The sequence below is a fragment of the Corylus avellana genome, chromosome 1 (assembly GCF_965113065.1).
Source record: "Corylus avellana chromosome 1, dhCorAvel1.hap1.2, whole genome shotgun sequence".
In the NCBI taxonomy this organism is placed as follows: domain Eukaryota; kingdom Viridiplantae; phylum Streptophyta; class Magnoliopsida; order Fagales; family Betulaceae; genus Corylus; species Corylus avellana.
Genome location: NC_142490.1, coordinates 3478329 through 3498368, shown reverse-complemented (window position 1 = coordinate 3498368; position 20040 = coordinate 3478329). Strand labels below are relative to the sequence as shown.

The 20040-nt window shown below is 34.7% G+C and overlaps 3 protein-coding genes and 1 non-coding gene across 5 annotated transcripts; 2 read left to right on the top strand and 2 right to left on the bottom strand.

Moving 5' to 3' along the window:
* The first annotated feature begins 51 nt into the window (after window positions 1-51).
* On the top strand, window positions 52-125 carry TRNAI-AAU (transfer RNA isoleucine (anticodon AAU)). Its single transcript has one exon. It is a non-coding gene; the product is annotated as a tRNA-Ile (tRNA).
* A 761-nt stretch (window positions 126-886) lies between these two features.
* Window positions 887-4544, top strand: ABCI20 (non-intrinsic ABC protein 9). The gene is made up of 7 exons (XM_059581931.2): window positions 887-1252; window positions 1913-2046; window positions 2651-2770; window positions 3431-3526; window positions 3655-3807; window positions 3920-3997; window positions 4079-4544. Exons 1-7 carry the CDS (start codon window positions 1084-1086, stop codon window positions 4316-4318), a joined length of 990 nt encoding a protein of 329 aa, XP_059437914.1. The 5' UTR covers window positions 887-1083; the 3' UTR covers window positions 4319-4544.
* Window positions 4545-5904: 1360 nt separating this feature from the next.
* On the bottom strand, window positions 5905-10126 carry LOC132172913 (ADP-ribosylation factor). Of its 2 annotated transcripts, XM_059584474.2 has the most exons (7): window positions 10024-10126; window positions 9089-9248; window positions 8881-8951; window positions 6942-7061; window positions 6492-6610; window positions 6321-6402; window positions 5905-6218 (listed from the first exon to the last, which is right to left on the bottom strand). In XM_059584474.2, exons 2-7 carry the CDS (start codon window positions 9234-9236, stop codon window positions 6213-6215), a joined length of 546 nt encoding a protein of 181 aa, XP_059440457.1. In that variant the 5' UTR covers window positions 9237-9248; window positions 10024-10126; the 3' UTR covers window positions 5905-6212. The 2 variants fall into 2 exon arrangements, with proteins under 2 accessions (XP_059440457.1, XP_088368657.1); XM_088512531.1 differs by lacking the exon at window positions 5905-6218 and having other exon boundaries at window positions 6309-6402.
* A 2746-nt stretch (window positions 10127-12872) lies between these two features.
* Window positions 12873-16938, bottom strand: UMAMIT25 (nodulin MtN21 /EamA-like transporter family protein). The gene is made up of 7 exons (XM_059583594.2): window positions 16645-16938; window positions 15155-15217; window positions 14876-14992; window positions 14543-14798; window positions 13730-13888; window positions 13467-13618; window positions 12873-13336 (listed from the first exon to the last, which is right to left on the bottom strand). The coding sequence occupies exons 1-7, from the start codon at window positions 16818-16820 to the stop codon at window positions 13129-13131; spliced, it is 1131 nt and encodes a 376-aa protein (XP_059439577.2). The 5' UTR covers window positions 16821-16938; the 3' UTR covers window positions 12873-13128.
* Window positions 16939-20040: the final 3102 nt, after the last annotated feature.

Here is a 20040-nt window from a genome sequence, read left to right as displayed (position 1 = left end):
AACTTCAATGACTTACAGTATTATAATATAGGCTGATGAGAAGACTCAACTGGCCTATTAGCTCAGTTGGTTAGAGCGTCGTGCTAATAACGCGAAGGTCGCAGGTTCGAGACCTGCATGGGCCACTTCAAAGCATATCAATTTTGCTTTCCAATTTCTTCATGCGAGAAATATATATATCTTTTTAATAAATTTAAAAAATATTTTATTAAAAATATATGTGTTTTTCAAGTGTCATTAAACAAACATAATAAGTACTTTTTTTAAAAAAAAATGATAATTTTATAAATTGAGTTAAAAAAACTTTCAATTTTATTAAGCTTTAGCTGATTATGAAGTAAACAAACTTATATTGTTTATTGTTCAACTTGATCACTCTTGCTTTCTTTATGTGTGTTGCCACCTCAATTAACTTAAATGTACTTCAAATCTAATTTGAAAAAGAAAAAAAAAAAACATGTATATATTGAGTTGGTAAAATAAATAAATATTAGGGGACTAAATTTTAGTTATTTAATTTAAAAATAATTGCTCGAATTTGGTGATTTTTTTTTTTTATTTTTTTGACATATCCGCATAAGAAGAGGAGGAAGATTCAAATTAGTAATCTCTAAGAGGTAGCTCAATCGACTGGAGACCACGCCTAACGAAGCGGAGATCACTAGTTCGAATTCTCCTCTCTCCCCTCTTGTGCGGTGGTAACCTCCCCTTCATAAGTTTCTAACCTAATGAAGCGGAGATCACTAGTTCAAATTTTCCTCTCTCCCCTCTTATACGGATATCTAAAAAAAAAAAAAAAATTCAAACTAATTACCTCCCCTACTTAAGGGTGATATAGTAACTCTAGGGCAAATTTGATGAATTAAACATGGGGAAAATAGGTATGCACTCTGTGTGATGTGTGAGCTTCCTCACCAGACTCATTATTCTTCGTCAAGTGAATGGCACTCTGCCACGCCTCACCGACTCGGTCTCTCTCTCTCTCTCTCTCTCTCCCTCACCCACCACTGAGTCACCAAATTCACCGGCTCTGCGCCTATAAAGTCTCTCTCCCTCTCTCTGAGAAACTGTGTATCTGAAAAAATGGGCGTCGAGCAAAATTCAGAGCCAGCGATAGAGATCAACGGTCTGAGATTCACCTACCCGGGAATCGACGGCCATCCGCCTGCGGGCTCCACACCTCTCATCGACGATTTCTATCTCACCCTCCACGCCGGTGATCGCTGCCTCCTTGTTGGATCCAATGGCGCTGGTTCGTTCCATTTATGTTTCTTTTCCATCTTCAGCATTTTCCTTGGTACTCTGTTTTTTTTATAAAAAAAAAAAAAAAAATACTACCTGTTTGGCTGCCCAGAAAATGGAGGAAAATTTTGAGCCAAAGATTCATGTTTTCGTAGTTAAATTGTAATGGGATTTCTCTGCAATGAAATGGGGATAGTTGAAACCACTAGTCTGACATGTTCAATCCTTAGCACTGTTTGGTTGCTCAGAATTCAAGTAAAACTAAAAAAATGAAATGGGCATAGTGGGAACCTATTGTTCTGGCGTGTTCTATCTTTAGCTCAGAGTTCTGTTTGACTCACTGGTTGGTTGGCGAGAGAAATTTGAAGGTAATTTAGAAAAAAATTATATCTCAAAGGCTAATGTTTTCTGTAGTTAATTTGTAATGGTTTGAGAAGTGGAATCCCAATATGATGGTTTGTTTGTTGAATAATTGTATTATAACATGGGAAGAATGTTTCGTTTAACCGCTGTTTGATTGTTGAGAAAATGGAGCAAAAGATAAGAAGATAAAGTCCCAATATTTTTTATTGTTTCTTTTCCTTTATTGCATTGTCTTAGCAATCTAACTGGAATAATTCAGTATAAAAGTTCTTATTTGTGCGTGTATGTTAAATGACTGTTATTGTAGGTAAAACCACAATTCTGAAGATATTGGGAGGGAAGCACATGGTGGAACCCCATATGGTTCGTGTGCTGGGAAGATCAGCTTTTCATGACACCACATTGACATCTTCCGGTGATCTCAGCTATCTTGGTGGGGAGGTTTGTGTTTTTCATTTTTCTTTGTCTTCAACAATTTAATGAGTCGGTCTACATAAAACATAAGCTGGTATGTTTAATTTCTTTTATAGATCTGATTATGTTGCTTTTAGGTTTACAGTTAACTTGCGAGCTTTGCTTAGATGCTCTTAGTCTTTTGTATTAGACATTGAAGAAAAAAAATTGCATGAAATCCATTTGGGATCAAACTTGCCAAAAACACCCATATGTTTTTCTTTTCAATCTTTTTTCTCCTTTGGTAAATTTTAATATATAACTCACCAAATTTTGACTTGAGCATGCAAGCAAAAATTTCAGACAAATTTATTTGAAAAAATTTACAAAATTTTAAAAATATATTTTCCCCAAGTTTCCTTTTTTTTTGTGTGAATTTTAAGCAGATATCTTTACTCTTTTGTTTTGAAATTTTGTACAAGTACAAATTCCATTTGAACCCAGATTTGCATGCGCAATAGTGCTCAATTTTATGTTGCAGATGCTTGAGTATGTTGGAGAACATCTTGTAATAAAATTTGATGGCTTTAATAGTTGTAATCATGTTAACCTCTTCTTTCTTTCTTTTTTTTGGGGAATTATTTTTTTGCAGTGGAGACGAGAAGTTGCTTTTGCAGGGTTTGACGTTCCAATACAAATGGATGTTTCTGCAGAAAAAATGATACATGGAGTTGCAGGGATTGATCCTCAAAGAAGAGCTGAGTTAATCAAGGTACGATGCACTAAGTTCTTTCCTTGAGATTGAATCTTCATGCATGCGAGCTTAAACTGATAATCTTGCATAGTTTGTTTCTATATACATGGATATATGAAAAGAAAGCGTTCAAGTCTAACTCACCAGTAGGAAGAAATCAAGAAATTGCCCCAAATATTCAAGAGTTATCAATTATACAAGCCTCAAGTTACAAAAGACATTAACACTAACACACCCTTGTAATAGCTAGCAAGCTGGGACAGGACTCGTTCTCAGATTCTTCTTATAAAGAAAAAGCAACTTCTGTGTTGGATTACTCATCTAGGGTTTCTTATGATATTCAAGAGAATAATACAATGTTGAATGGAAATGGAAACAGCATCTTGGCCATTGGTGATGCATGTAAAAATGTTGAATGGAAACAGCATAAGGGGTTCATTTTTTGACATTGGTGATTGTCTATGGTACAATTGATGTTGTCCCATCTCACGGCTAGCAATATGTGCAATCTGCAGTATAGGCATTTCAGATATTAATCTTATAATCTCATAGAGGATGCACAAGGTAGCTAATATTCAGAGAAGACTAGTGTAAATTGTATTTGTGAGTCCACAAACCATGTACAGTTGCACCAACATCAGGACTACCATTATGTAACTTGTTTCCTTGGTAACATAGGTACTGGACATCGATCTATCATGGAGGATGCACAAGGCATCTGATGGTCAGAGAAGACGAGTGCAGATTTGTATGGGTCTCCTCAAGCCGTTCAAGGTATTTCTGTAATATATACAATATATGAGTGCAACCACAATATTTTTTTTTTCCCCTTTTTCTTTATGCACTCACCATGGGTACATTGTTTAAATTTGTATCTTAAGCTTTTTTTTTTTTTTTTCTAGGTTCTTCTTCTTGATGAGATAACAGTTGACCTTGATGTACTAGCGAGGGCTGACCTTCTAAGGTTTCTAAAAAGGGAGTGTGTAGAGCGAGGTGGCACAATCATCTATGCAACACATATATTTGATGGCCTAGAGGACTGGCCATCTCATATTGTATGTCTGGGTTCCTTTTTTTTTTTTCCCTTCTTCTTCCAAGATGTTCTTATGTCCTAAATTTTGGATGAGTTTTCACATCTCCTCAAGATCAAAACTATTATGTTTTCAGGTTTATGTGGCTCATGGGAAGTTGCAAATAGCAATGCCTATGGATAAAGTTAAGGAAAACAGCAAATTGTCATTAATGGTAATTTGAATGTGTTTCTTATCAAATATCATAGAATTATGAGAGTGTGTGTGTAAAGTGTAACTGGGATTGGATTTGCAGAGAACAGTTGAGACATGGCTGAGGAAAGAACGAGATGAGGACAGGAAGAGAAGGAAGGAGAGAAAGGCACGTGGTCTTCCAGAATTCAACGAACAAACTGAAGGAAGCCGTGCGATAGGTGATCCGGCCCGTGCTGCTGTTCGTGCAATTAACAATGGCTGGGCAGCAGGGCGGCTGCATTCTACCGTTGCCGGAGAAGACAACTTTTCGTTCAGCTCAAATAGTGTTCTGAGGTCGTAGATGAATTCAACACAAAGGAAGAGTCCTTCATAAAACATCCACTTTGGAGAATCTATTAGGCTATGCATTGCTTGGGTTCGTATGAATTGGAATGACAACAGAAATTGTTGCATCATATGCTGTTGTTTAATTATATCAACTGTGATATTATTATTACAAAAAAAACACAATAAGATTCAAATTGTTTTACGTTGCATAGATTTCTATAATACTAGAGGAAGAGGAAGAGAAAGGACTATAAAATCGCTTGCTAAGCAGTTAGAAAAAACACTAACAGTCTAGGGCGGTGCCGGTTTAAGAATTTGGAAAAACCGTTAATTGCCTATATATACATGAAACGGCCTCGTTTTAGATTTTTATGATTTTTTTCTTGTTCTATTTAAAAATAAATAAATAAATAAATAAAAGAAGTGCTAACCGGTCGTTATTCAATAACTACTAACCACCGGTTAATCGTCTTGGTGGTTAGCGGTTGTAGTCAATAACTGTTAACTACAACCACATTTTTACCCCTATTCAAAACACCTTTAAAAATCTCAAACTCATTTGATTATTCAAGAGTAGTGTTATATGTTATACTCATATCTTTTTGGATTGATATGGCAATGTTCAACAGCTTTTGGATCGACTTTTGTTTTAAAAAGAAATGGAAAAATGAAAAATTAGTCAATGTGATATAAACAATAATTCAGGTCTTTAAGATGTAATTCAATTGGTTGGAGGCCATGTCTTATGAAGCGAAGGTCACTAATTTGAATCTTTTCTTCCAACTCTTGTGTGCACGTCTAAAAGAAAAAAATTCAAAGTTTCTCGAAGTAGGCCAAAATAACAATTTAGTTGTTGCAGTCAAATTTCGTCAAAAACACTTAACGGATTTTGTTACCATGCCATGCCAGCACCAATAAAATGCGACATGTGTCATTCTTAATAATATATATATATATATATATATATAAAACTAAAAAACTTGAAATTTGGGGGACAAAAAATAGAATTACCTTATTGCCACAGTAGCATAATGGGATGCATTTTTAAACATTTCTCTCACCCCTCTTTCTATCGTAAACGGATCCGGCAAAAAAATGAGACTAAATTGTCCGCATATTATACAATACAATTATTACAATTTGAAATGGAGGGCGGCGACAAAACTGAGTTTTCTGATGAAGGCATTGAGCCCTTGAGGAATTTTTGTGTAAAAAAAAAAAAATTGTGAGAGCGAGGATATTCTGATTTGAAGAGGTTTGACATAATTAAATCAACTATTTCTTGAAGATCATTTGCTAATTTCTTGAAGAGGTACAACGGCTAATTTAATAAAAATAAAGAACAATTTAAATAATTTAAATAATCCATTGGATGTATGTAGAGCCAAAGCGAGGCAATCATCTTTTAAGATTCCTAAAAATATTATAACCTCATCAAAACGTCCCATGAAAAGCTTTTGAAATGCAATAAGGAATTGAAAGATTAGATCATCCGCCCCATAATCAAGCCCTAGAAACTGAGGTACTCACATCTACAATTCACACCATAGCATTCACAGATGGGAGAATTATCCATAATCATAAAATGGGGTTTACCAGAGAGGGAGACAAGCTATATTTTTTTTTATATAAGTAAAAACAGAGGGAGACAAGTTATTTCAACCATAACATTGCCCGAAACACAACGGATAAATCACGTATAAACTGTGAATCATGAATTATTTAGAATCTACAAGGCCAAATGCCCCAATTTCTATGAATATAGTTGTAACAATTATCTAAACAAACAGATATATTCTCGGGACAGTAACAAGGTAAAACGCATCAACACCAAATAACAAGCGCTAACATTCCCTTTGACAGAGATTGCAGCCCAAAAAGTTGCTGAATAATAACGGATTGATCTCCTAAGCCTGCAAGAATTTAAAAACAAAAGACCAAATGAATAACAAGTCCATAATTACAATAAAAAAGTTTTTACAAGGTTATGTGTTCCAACAGTGTTAGAGCCCAACCTTGTTAGCAATATTGTTGGAAAGCCAGTCTAGACCCTCATAGAGCCCTTCCCCTGAAGTGGCACACGTGCTCTGGATGTACCTGCAACACAACCCACAATAACCAGGACTCAATCAGCAGATACTTAATTACCAATCGACGGGACAAAAAGAGAGAGAGAGAGAATATACCAGTGGCGTTGGCGGAGGGAGTGAAGACCAAGCTTATCAGTAATCTCAGCAGCATTCATAGCATTTGGAAGATCCTGCTTGTTTGCAAATACAAGCAGCACAGCATCCCTCAATTCATCCTACAAATCCAACAAACAAAATTAGTATGTAAGAGAAACTTTTCAAAACACACATGGTAAGAACTAAATGGTACTACTTGCTTACAATCAGCAATGTAGATATATACTATTTTAAGTCCTTTTTTATGCTACAAAATTAACAAGGATACATAAAACATTAATAACCAATTTCATTCTTTATGAAGATAGCCGGGCTCCTAGAAGATTAATAATGCATAATCTCAATAACAATTTCAAAGATGTAAATTTTACTTATTTCCGATGCATCCCTAACTAAATTGAAATATTAAAGGTTTTATTCAGCAAATATAAGAATCGCGCCATTCATTACCTCATTCAACATCCGGTGAAGTTCATCCCTGGCCTCAACCACACGGTCACGGTCATTGCTATCAACCACGAAGATAAGGCCCTGAGTGTTTTGGAAGTAATGTCTCCACAAAGGCCGAATCTGAATATACACAATACAGGACTCAGAAAAAGGCTTTGACACAACAATGACTACACTACAACACATGACAAAGCTTTCCACAAACTTAACAACTTGGCGTACTACTATTTTATAATTAATTCATTTCGATGAAAGCGTAAAGGTGCGCAACCAAACAATATAATTATTGTAGGAAATGAAAGCACATAAATCAAAATCACACAGACCAATAATACCATAAGCCGTAATGAACCATCCTTTCTCTAAAAAAGCCAAAAAGGCAGTGCCCTTGTCGAGCCTCTCATTAACAATGGATTTAGTTCATGAATTATGAAAACATCGAAATTTATAACTATATACAATTTCAAATTCAGCACCAAGGCAGTACATGAGCAAGCTCTTACAACAACAATCACATGCATAAACAACGTAACGCACGATACAAATGTATGCATGCCATAGTGTTCTTGTGTTGTATAAGTTACGAGAAAGGCAGCCTAACAGAAAAGCTCAGAACAGAATTAAATAAACAGCTAAAAACAATTAATTAGCAGTGATCACCCATAAGTGTGCCAATTTTTAAAGCATGACATACACCATACATCCATCTACTAAAGCACAATAAAAAAAAAGGCATTAACATTATATACATGTATGTGTTTATGTATGTGCATGTACATATATGTTGATATCATGTATGCCACAACATGGATAGCCTTTTATATGTAGCAATGGATCACCCATAAGCGTGCCAATTTTTAAAGAATGACATGCACCATACATTCATCTACAAAAGCACAGTAAAAAATAACAGCAGACATTAACATTATGTACATGTATGTATATGTTGATATCATGTATGCCACAACATGGATAGCCTTTCCTTATATAGCAAAGGAAAAAACTGAAAGACAAGGTGGCATTAGTAAATGTAGCTTATGATTATGTTATGTGCTGATGGTAAAACTAATCAGCACAAGACCGTCAATAAGCACATTCATATGAACAAGGATGACTACATAGAATTCATGCAGATGAAATACTTCAAACAAATAGGTAAATACTTGTGCCTGCCACAGCGTGGCTAGCCTTTTCTCATACAACCAAAGGAAAAACTGAAAGATAAGGTGGCTCAAATTAATGTAGCTTATGTATGTGTTGTGTGCTAACGGGAAGGAAAGCATCCAATCAGCACAAGGCCATACATAAGCACATTAATCGCCAGCAACTGCAACTACACATAACTCAGCCATGCATACGTGCTCATACATGTGGAATGTCTGCCACAGAGTGAATAGCTTTTTCTCATATAGCCAAGAAAAAACAGAATCAGAAGGTGGCTAGTACATGTAGCTCATGATTTTGTTGTGTGCAAATGGAGTATCATCTAATCAGCACAAGACCGTCAATAAGCACAAAAATCCAATTCAATAGAAGCACATGCAAATGCAAGTTAGCAGACGACTGTAAGTCTCTGTCTCTCCGTTTGTATGTGAAGTATATATATGTACACACTCATGGAAAGAATGTGTATAAAAATACAATTTAATTATTTAATTAATTAAACACATTTAAGTATACAGAAAGGCACGCACTTCTATATGATTCCTATACCGGGATAAAAATGCAAACAAATATTCACATTGGAAAGAATACAAATTATATTCTATACATGTTACACCAGGATTGGAGCTCCTTCATTTGCATTCACTTCTGAATTAATGGAGCTGAAATGACTTCTAATAAATTATCATCACCACCTTAAGAAATGAGCGACCACAGGCTGTTTTCCTTATTTAATTTAGCCAGAAATTCTGGTTGTTAAAAAAAAAACACAAACCTTGTCCTGGCCCCCAACATCCCAGACAGTGAAGCTAATGTTCTTGTATTCCACAGTCTCCACATTGAAACCTGAGTGAAAAGGCAAACAAGGATCATTGGTCAAAATTCTGAGCAACAAAGGAATTTTTCAAAACACATCACCTAGAACTGCAAACTTGTTGCAAAACTAAACAATTGAACAATGATGAGAAATAGAAAAAACATACCAATGGTGGGAATGGTGGTCACAATCTCTCCCAGCTTGAGCTTGTACAAAATAGTGGTCTTACCCGCCGCATCAAGACCCACCATAAGAATTCTCATCTCCTTCTTGGCAAAAAGCCGGCTGAAAAGCTTGGTGAAAGACAGCCCCATCTCTTATCACAGCTGAATTCCCAAAATCCCAAGTCAGACCAAATCATATATGCGCATGCATATTTACACACCACATTACTCATAAGAACGCACACGAGACATACACGATCATGATCCTTGGCATAGAAGCACAACAAGAGATAAGTTGGTTATTTCATTACAATGATTTACGCATTGATATATAAAGTATTTTTTCTAACCTTGAGGTAGATGTTCTTACGAGATCTTCATTATTTATCTTAATGTTAAAAAACGGTGGGCTTTTAAAAAATAATCTTGCCAACTTGATCTAAAAGAACCACCTTTATCTCAGAGATGACATTTATAACCAGATTCATCTAAAAAAAGGCAAAGATTGCATCCATCAACATATTACACCACGAATCAGATCTACGCATACAAATCATAAACCTACCCAACTATACGAAAAAACAGGATCCCATTATTTCATTAAGAAAATGACAATTTCAATGGAAGACAGGCACTGATTTCGTTCTTTTGCATTTTCTACATAACAAAATGGGTTTCTATAAATCACATCCAAAAGGATCCTAGACAGAACAGATCTGCCAGAACTTCGGAACCACAAATGTCATACAAAGCACAAATCCAAATGGGTCTCCGTAAAGCACATCAAATTTGTCATCTAAAACGCAAACAAAAATCCCACAAAACATTCAAATGAACAACAACGACTCGACCAAAACATTCACAAACCAAAAGGAAACAGATTCAGATCCCAACCCAAACCGAGATCTAGAATACGCATATACATAGAGATGCTCACATGGTTTATGACAAAGGTGAAGTTGGGCAGATCTGGGAAGCTGCCCTGCGTGAGAGAGAACGAGCGAGTGCGAGAGCAAAATGGGGACGAATAGAAATGGTTGGGGTTGTGAAGGTTTTAAATAGGGGTTGGAGATAACGGTCGTTTTAACGACGTCTATCTCTTTTGGCAAAAACATTTGGTATGACGTCCGCTCTAGGGTTTGGCACGGAGTCTTTGAGAACGTATTGTGTACAGGTCATGCTTAAATTGTGGGTCCCACTGCCAGTGTTGTTTGATCTTGCCACATCAGCACCTTTTTTTTTTTTGGGAAAACTTTCGAAAACCCCCCTGAATTTTCAAAGCTCTCATTTAGACTCCCTAAACTTTGGTTTTCTCTCACTTTGGACCCCTTTAACATTAAACTACGTCGTTTTGGATGTTTTATACCCATTTTACCCTTCCCCAAAACTATGTCGTTTTGTGTCCTAAAATCACAACACATATCCAGCCCAAAATGACTTCGTTTTAAGCATAATTTTTTTAAAAAAAAATTAAAAAAATGTAAAATATATATATAAAAAAATTAAAATTAAAAAAAAAAAAAAAAAAAAAAAAAAAAAAAAACCGGGGGTGGCTCCCTGGCCGATCTGGGGGTGGTCGAACCACCCCCATGGCCAAGGGGTGGTTCGGCCACCCCATATGCACCCCCCCCCCTTTTTTTTTCCCCTTTTGGGGGTGGCCGGACCACCCCCAGACCGGCCAAGGGTGGCTCTGCCACCCCCTTGGCCAAAAATGGGGTGGTTCGGCCACCCCATTTTGGCCAAGGGGGTGGCTGAAGCCACCCCAATTTTTTTCTTTTTTCTTCTTTTTTTAAATTTTTAAATTTTTTCTTTTTTAAAAAAAATATAAATTAATGCCTAAAACGACGTCGTTTTAGGCTGGGTAATTTTATGACACAAAACGACGTAGTTTTGGGGAAGGGTAAAATGGGTATAAAACATTCAAAACGACGTAGTTTAATGTTAAAGTGGTCAAAAGTGAGAGAAAATGGAAGTTCAGGGGGCTTAAATGAGAGTTTTGAAAATTCAGGGGGGTATTTCAAATCGGCTGGAACTTCAGGGGGGTTTTCTGAAGTTTCCCCTTCTTTTTTTTTTCAATGGTTTTCGCCCATAGAGTTACATATGAAATCAAAATTACCATTTGTATAATGTTTTTCCTTCTCGGTTAATTCTATTGCGGTCTATATGGGTTGTATTCGAGCCGAGTGAAATAGTGGTTGGTTGAACTCAGCTCAAATGAGTTTGAATTAAAAGTTTAAACATATACTTATATTAAAAGTTAGGACAAAGTTTTTCTTTAAACTGGGTTGGAGAAATTTCCTCAAATCTAATCTATAAAAATGACATGTGTCCCTTTTTTTAGGACAAAGTTTTCCTCCAAACTGAGTTGGAGAAATTTCCTTCAACTTAGTCTATAAAAGTGACATGTGTCTATTTTTTTAATAACATGTGAGATGCACATGAGTTTTTAATAAAATGTATTCCAACTTTGTTTTTGTTATTAAAAAAACATGTAAATCTTACATGTTCAAGGGACACATGTCACTTTTATATATTAGGTTGAAGAAAATTCCTCCAACCCAATTTAGAGGTAAACTATGTCCATTTTTTTAATAACATGTGAGATACACATGAATTTTTAATAAAATTTATTTCAACTTTGTCTCTACTATTAAAAAAACATGTACATCTCACATGCTCAAAGGACACATGTTACTTTTATAGACTAAGTTGAAGAAAATTCCCCTAACCTGGTTTGAAGGAAAATTTTGTCCTTAAAAGACAATAGCATACTAGTCAATGTGTTTTGTGACAACAAATTTGCTATTTTTTGAATAAAAAGTTGAGCACATAGCTCCAAGGGCAAATGCATTTATTTAAATTATTACTATATTCAAGATATAATGGAGATGATTGAAATTAAAGTTTAAATTATTCATTTGATAGAGATGGTGGCCAATCTTATAACCAAGTGATTGCCTTTGAATAAATTTAGAGGCCATATATATGGCGGCAATATGATTAAGAAACACCTAGATGATAGTTACATGGATTAACACATAGTCGGAAGGATCCAAGGATGCATGGATGAACGATTCTATACACTTCTGCCTAATAGGAGGCATAATTGGTCAATTAAAGGTAGATCACACTCACGAGATACAAGTATTATAATTCACATAAATGTAAAGTCCACTAAAAGGCATTATATTGAGATTGAGTAATATTTATGCTCTAAGAGTGCAAAAGACGCTACTAATGTGTATAAAGGAAAATCTAAAAAATAATAGCTTTAGATGAAGTACTTGATTAAAGGTTTGGCGCAGGTCGACACTTGGATTTGTATATGCAAGTTGAAATCTTCAATTGTGGTATCGGTGTGGACTATGTTTCCAACCAACGAGATCGAATTGATATCATTTGCTTGAAATATAACAAAATTAAGTCACTTCTTATATGCTTGGTGAGAGATCGAGCATATAGTAAAGGATGTGGTCGTATAAGGTAATAACAAAGTGTGCACACATATAAGCAAATTATAATCTAATGTTGATCACATGTGTGAATCACAAATGAGAGTTGGCATGGAAGAGTTACTAGTACTAAGGTAATCATCATGCTCAACTAAGTTTATTACCTATTGTTATAGTGTGATCAAGCGGTAAATAATGATGTAAAGGATGATCACATCATAATAAGCGTGCATGGTCATTCTCGCACCAAATCATCTCCATGGAATTAGGTGATAACTTTCATGAAGGCTATAAAAAGAAGAAGCAATGCAATGCTATAAATATGGAATGGGCTGAAAAGTTTTTCATTGACAATTTCATTTCTCATTATCCTGATCGATCGATCGGGAATTTCCACCCTAACGGGAAAAACCTTCAAACTCCTTTGCATTCATACATTCTTAATTTATTACAACAGGTGATACAGCACAAGTATTTGTGAAAACTTGGACAGTTTGGAGACCGATCGAAAAGGAAGATTTTATTGAAACTTCTAACAAACTTGGACATGCATGGGAGCTAGCATTCAATAATATTGAATTGTGGATATATTACTTCTCTTGTTGCTTCTCCTCTCTTGTTGTAAGCAGATAATTCCCATTTGATTTTGCATCAAACTGCAGTTCCAAGTCTTCCTTCTCGTCTTCTACTTCTGTTGATTCTGAATTCTTAAAACCACTACTCCTCACTCTCGTCTCCTTGTTCTTCCCCCACAGAACAGCATAGAGCCCCATCACAATCAAAAGAGACCCTAGAGCTCTGAAATATTTATCACATAAATTTAGTAACAAAAATGTTTTTTTTTTTTTTTTTTTTTTTTTAAAAAAAAAAAAAAAAAATTAAAAAAAGAAAAAGTGAGCAAGTAAATTGTGATCATATATATACTTACGTTCCAACATATAATTTCTCACCCAGCAGGGCCCAACTAGAAATAGCGACGACCACAAGCAACAAGGGGCTGAAAACTGAGACATAGAGAGGGCCTTTCATGTGGATAGCCCAGGAAATGATAACAAATGCTATTGCAGAACAAACACATCCCTGAAAATCAACATATTATCATCATTTAAATTAAGTACTTGAAATGTCTCCATTTTCCAGAAAAGAAGAGAAAAGAAAAGGGAATTGAAGCATGTATATATATATATATACTGCGTAGAGGGATGCAAAGAGCCTCATTGGATCGGCCAATGACCATGAGGACTTGTCATGTTTGGGAATTAAGGCAATGATCCCACACTCAATGCTGGCCATGAAACACATCAATGTAGTGCTTGTGTAAGGAGCTGGAAACCTCTCGTTCAATCTTGCCTGCCATTATTAAACATGTAAATAGTACAAGGGAATGTCAATAATTGGTGCATCGACCATGTTAGAACTAGTAATTTCTTATACGATACGTGAACCCGACACAAAATTAATAAGTTATGGTTAATGGGTCTAACCTATTTTATTACATGCGTCAGATTATGATTAAACTATATAGTCCAATATACTCATTATAACACTTTTTGACATGTCGACACGTTAACCTAATATGAAAACAGTAGATTATGGTCAATGAGTCTAACCCATTTAACTAAATAAGCTAAGTTAAAGTTGACATAAATTGTTTTATAACTATGATTTTACACGATTCAAAATTAACGGGTTATTGTTAATGGGCTTGTTTTATTACATGAGTCAGATTATGATTGAACTAAATAGTCTTATATACTCATTATAAGACTTTTTGACACGTCGAGGCATCTAATAATATGAAATTAGCAAATTATGGCTAATGAGTTTAACCCATTTAACTAAACAAGCCAAGTTAGAGTTTATATCTTCTTGTCTTGTACCCATATTTTTACACGATTCAAACATGAATTATCACTTGTATATCTATAGAGAATGATCTAATTAATACAACTCCAACCCAATCAAAATATATGGTGAAAATTTTGAATCTGTGAGAAGACTTACTTGAAGAATGAACCATAGTGCCCAAGAGAGAGAACTAAAAATGAGGAAAACGGGGCCCAAGATGGGGTTCTTTTGGTCGCTAGAGATAGAACTCTTCTTTTCCATATTCTGTGCATAAGTCCAATGAATGCTGGATTCCTTTATATCAATGGTGTGCCCATGGTAGAATGACAATAAAAGGGCTCCCCCAACACATACAATTGTCCCAATCACTTTTGCTTGGCCTGCCTTCGTCTTGATCCCCACAGTTTCTTGCCTACCCATGAAAGGGTAATAGTGTAAACAAGTGCATTAATTCCTGAATAATCAGAAGAATAAACAAACTATATATACCTGAAAAGAACAGCAAGGATGAAAGTGAATGCTGGAAGTGTATTAGTTAATGCACATCCAATCGTTGGGGTTGAGTTTTTTAACCCTACAAAGTATGCGAGCTGGTTTCCTGTTGCCCTGCAATATTTTCAGCTCATCAAGCTAGGGCACCTTTGAAATAAGAGAAAAAAGAAAAATAAAATAATATATATATATATATATATATATATATATATATATATATATATTGTTTGACAAGGCAAAGATCAGACGTACATTAAATTAGGATTGAACACTTACCCTGTTAGGGAACACACTAATATCTCCAACAAAATAGGTAGTGTAATCCTGGGTCTCGTTCTCCTGCAGAAAGATATACGAGTAATTAATTGATTAACATATTATATATACTAAAGTTAAATTTCCTAAAATCATAAGATTATTGATTTTGCAATTGATATGAGTAATAATGTTACATACCATACCCAGATCCAACTAGGTTGATCTGACAATACCCATGAGTTTTTTTTTTTTTAATTTTTTTTAACTAGGGTTGATGGGTACGGAATGCCAAATCAGCCCAATGGAATGATAATATAGTATTTAGCATTAGTCAATTAATATATTGTTAAAGAAAGTCTAGATCTACAACACTGACTTTTCCAGCTTGATTTAGCCAACAAACAAATAATGTAAGTTACATCGAGTGGTGCTAAGAGTAGTACAACTTTTACTACAAACTAATATAAATGATGTTGTGTAGTAAAAATTGTAATACGTACCCTCACGCATTTTGTGTACACCTACACGTCTGATGAAGCGAAAAGAAATTATGAGCAAAATTAGAAGTTGATCATCAAATGAGTGCTAATTATGCCTCTTTAAACAAAGCTTTTACTTGAGAACTGATTGCTGGGGGCCATAGAAATGTATACAAGACCCCCACGCAACAATATATATATGATATGAGAGTGCTGGTCACGTAAAAAACAGGAACTGCAACCATAGATCACAAATTGAAACTTTAGGAAAACCTAATGAGTAATATGGTATATATTAATTAGGTGAAACACATTAATCATGGATTTAATTCTAGTCTTCAAAGACAAGCAAGATCCATCCCTAGCTCCATGCCTTGATGTGGCGGCATTGAAGGCAAGTAGGCAACATGCATGAATGGCTACCTCCTATGACCCATATATAGCTAAAACTAGCAACAAGATCAGTGACATGGATCTAATATTTTATGTACTTTTTTCAATTATTTAATTTTAATTTCAATTTTTCTATAAAATAATAATAATAATAATAATAATCTGTCAGCCCGGCCGTCACATTAATTATGAAGGGCTTTCCCAAAGAAATGATATTAGGGTTACGAGGTGAGCATGCATTGCATGGCCTCTATTTTGCTTTTTCTGCAATAAAGCAAATCTCTTTTTCTCACCTACAGAGTTGTCAGTAGTTTCAAAATCTTCAAGAAAAGAAAATCTGTTCAAAAAAAAAAAAACCCAGAAAAGCTCCATCCTCATGGAACTAAAATCTGAATCATTCAAAAGAAAATATATTAATTATATATATGTTTTTTAAAAAAAAGAAGAAAAAAAAAAAAAGAAAAATGGATATATATGAAGAAATAAAGGAAAGTAGAAAGAATATTTGTGTACAAGAGAAGGAAGAAAAGTCCAAAAACCACCAACTCTAAAAGCAAGAAAACAAGCAAAACGTGAGTAAAGCAAAGCCATGCATGCAAGAAACCCGATAGATAAAGAAGAAAGAGTTTTATTTACCACTCCATGAAATAAGCAAATGGTGCGATTGCCATGGTCGCGAAAACCTGCCGGTAAGCGACGAGCACAAGCGGGTGCATGCCGGATTGCATGGCAAGCATCGATATGATGTTCATCCCTGCATAGCAAACTTGCAGCAGAACATTCACCAAGAAAGGCATAAGATCCCCCGCCATAGCTAACCACCACCTTCTTTATCTTTATATATAAAGAAGGTGTTTTAGAGAGATAGAGAAAGAGGTCTCTCAGAAATGGAGAGGATCCAAGTCGTAGATATAGAGGAGGAGGCCAGGGAGAGAGGTGCAACAGAAAGTAAATGAAGAGAATCTTGCATCGAAAAGAGAGAAGCCGTTGAAGATTGATTTCGTGCAACACCTGGAGTTATGCGTGGGAACAAGTGAATATTGCCACAACCACATAAAGGAGCTTTCAGTTTTTGTCTTGGCCTCCATTCAGAGGCTTCAAGGAACCAAATTCCTTTATGCAAAGCATTAGCAATTATCACCTTAAACAATATCTGGGTCCCACTCACTCTGCCTGCCTTATGGGCCCCCACCCCCCCTCCCCTCGGCTGTTACAACTCATACTCTTTCGCATCCGGTTCAACAAATTTACACCGCTATGATCAGCTCATGTAAATGATCAGTAGACAATGGGGTTATTTTTTTTATCCAATTTTACTACGGGAGCTAAGACTTTGTTTGGGTGTGCATTTGATGAATTTAAAATAAACATTAGTTTTTTTATTGTAAAAATTAAATTTCAAATAAATAAATAAATAAGCAAAAAAATGCTAGTATTTGTATTGAGTAAAGGAAGGAAACCCATATATATTTGGCTTTCTTGTTGGCTTCGAGAAAGGGATGGCTAGCTACTACTATGCAACAAAATTTCTCCATATATAACATGTGCAGTAGTGGAAAAAAGCAAAACACATTGCTTTATGACATACTCTTTATAAATGGAATATATATAAATTGCTATACGTTATATCTTTTTTTCTTTTCTCGAAGATGTACGTAGCATAGGAAAAGACAAACAGTCACAGCTGTTTCTCCACTATATATATATATATATATATATATTTCTATTTGAAATTATGTTTTCATGTGGTATAAGTGTGAAAATATATAAAAGTTTATTTTAATTAAATAAAAAATTTAGTAAATGAATTAAGAAGATATATTCAAATTAGAAAAATTAAATTTGAAATTGTTTTTAAGTGAACTGGATCTGGATCCCCTAGAATTCCTCTAGGAATTTTAGTTTCTGAAATTTCACATCCAGACCATCCATTTTCATTCAAAAGTAATTATCCTGCCACGTGTCTCACTACTAATAAAATAACAAAATAATGATGATCATTAAAAATTTATTATTATTTTATTAGTAGTGTGACATGTGGCAGGATAATTACTTTTGGATGAAAATGGATGGTCTGGATGTGAAATTTCAGAAACTATAATTCCTAGAGGAATTCTAGGGGATCCGGAAAGATTCGGATTTCTTGAAATTCCTAGGGGAATTCGAGTTTCTGAAATTTCAGATCCAAGCCATTTATTTTCATCCAAGAGCCATTATCCTGCCACGTGTCCCACTACTAATAAAATAATAATAAATTTTTAATGATATTAATAATTAATATTAATCATTATCATTATTTTATTATTTTATTAGTAGTGGGACACGTGGCAGGATAATGGCTCTTGGATGAAAATAAATGGCTTGGATCTGAAATTTCATAAATTAGAATTTCCCTAAGAATTTCAGGGAATCCGAATCCGAATTGCATCCGGTGAACTTATATATTTATACATTTTTGTATTCATTTAAGGCAAAATAAATGTAACATTTATTTTGGGACAGACAGAATAATTTATTACCATCGATGTTCTTGGAGCACAAGCTGAAGCTGTAGAATTCTACTGTGATCACTTCATTCTAACATAGTTTAACAAATTAATGGATCCAGTTTTAATTACCTTAGTCATATTTTTAAGTGGAATTACTTCAAAAAAAAAAAATGTAAAATCTGTCTACGTGGTTTACCGAGTTACAAATAGCTCGTTAGGGTATGTAAACTGACTAAAAACTCCACGTGGTAAGCAAAATTATTAAATAAGTCCCTACACCCGGCTTCCGTCCAAAACTTTGGCAAAAACCGTTGGAGTACAACGTTAACACTAATAATATTGCAACACGTACCCCCTATAGTAAAAACAAAAAAAATAAAATTCTAATCGATCGGTGGTCTACCAAATTGGTCAGAAAAGATGGCCAAACAACCTCCAACCTTTTGGGATGGTTCGGCCACCCCTTTCGCTCAAAATTGAGAGCGATAGGCAATATGGGTTATTTAATTAACCACCCTCTCTAACTAATTTGGGGTGGTATGACCACTCTCTTAAATTATATATATATATATATATATATATATATATATATATAGAGAGAGAGAGAGAGAGAGAGAGAGAGAGGATATTAAATTTAATTCAAGGAAATAAGAGGAAAATAATTGATCGTCATTTATTCTTCAAAATATATTGCAATCTTAATTATCGTTAGCTTCTTCACGAATATATTGCATGCCAACCAACAAGCTGGCATTAACTTCACATCTAATCTGCCATTGTTTTTTAGCTGAAATAAGTATATACATTTGACAGATTGCAACCTTTTGAGGTTGATGATGTTCTCACATGCTTTATACGCATTTAGTGAAGTAATTGCCAGCTTGAAATTCAGGGGTTGGAAGAAAATAATGCACATATACAAATTAATATCAACGTTCGTTCCGTTTGTTTTGACCTAAAATATTTTCTTTTTTATTTTTAGTATTTGATAAGATCGAAAACCGTGGTTAAACTGAAAATATTCTCGGTTGACTAAAAAAACATTCTTTAATTTTTGTAAAATAATTTTTTATTTTTTAAAACCGTAAACAACTTTATAAGGAGAAGCTTCTTTTTTCTTCTCGCACGCATTCTTTCGCAATTCATTTGCTATATTTGCCAACCACCGTCGGAGTCCGTGGAAAAACGAGAACATAAACAAGGTATAGTCTCCCATGCCATGCAAAGCTTGCTCAAGTATGTTTCCAAACACACTCCAAGAAAATTAACACAGATTGTGCTCCGTGTTATAAGCACAAATTGTATCATGATGCATGCATGCACGCACGGTTAATCCTATTTGTTTTTTCTTGGCAAGAAACAAATGAGGAAATGTAAGTGTGAAGCCGCTCATTTAACTAAATTGTGTGCAATTATCACAGTTATCAATACCAAAATTACAACAAGTATAAAAGAAAAAGAACACAAATTTTGTTAATATATGAAGCGAAAACTATTTGAAGAACTTTTCAAAAATAACCAAATCAACCCCAAATACATTCAC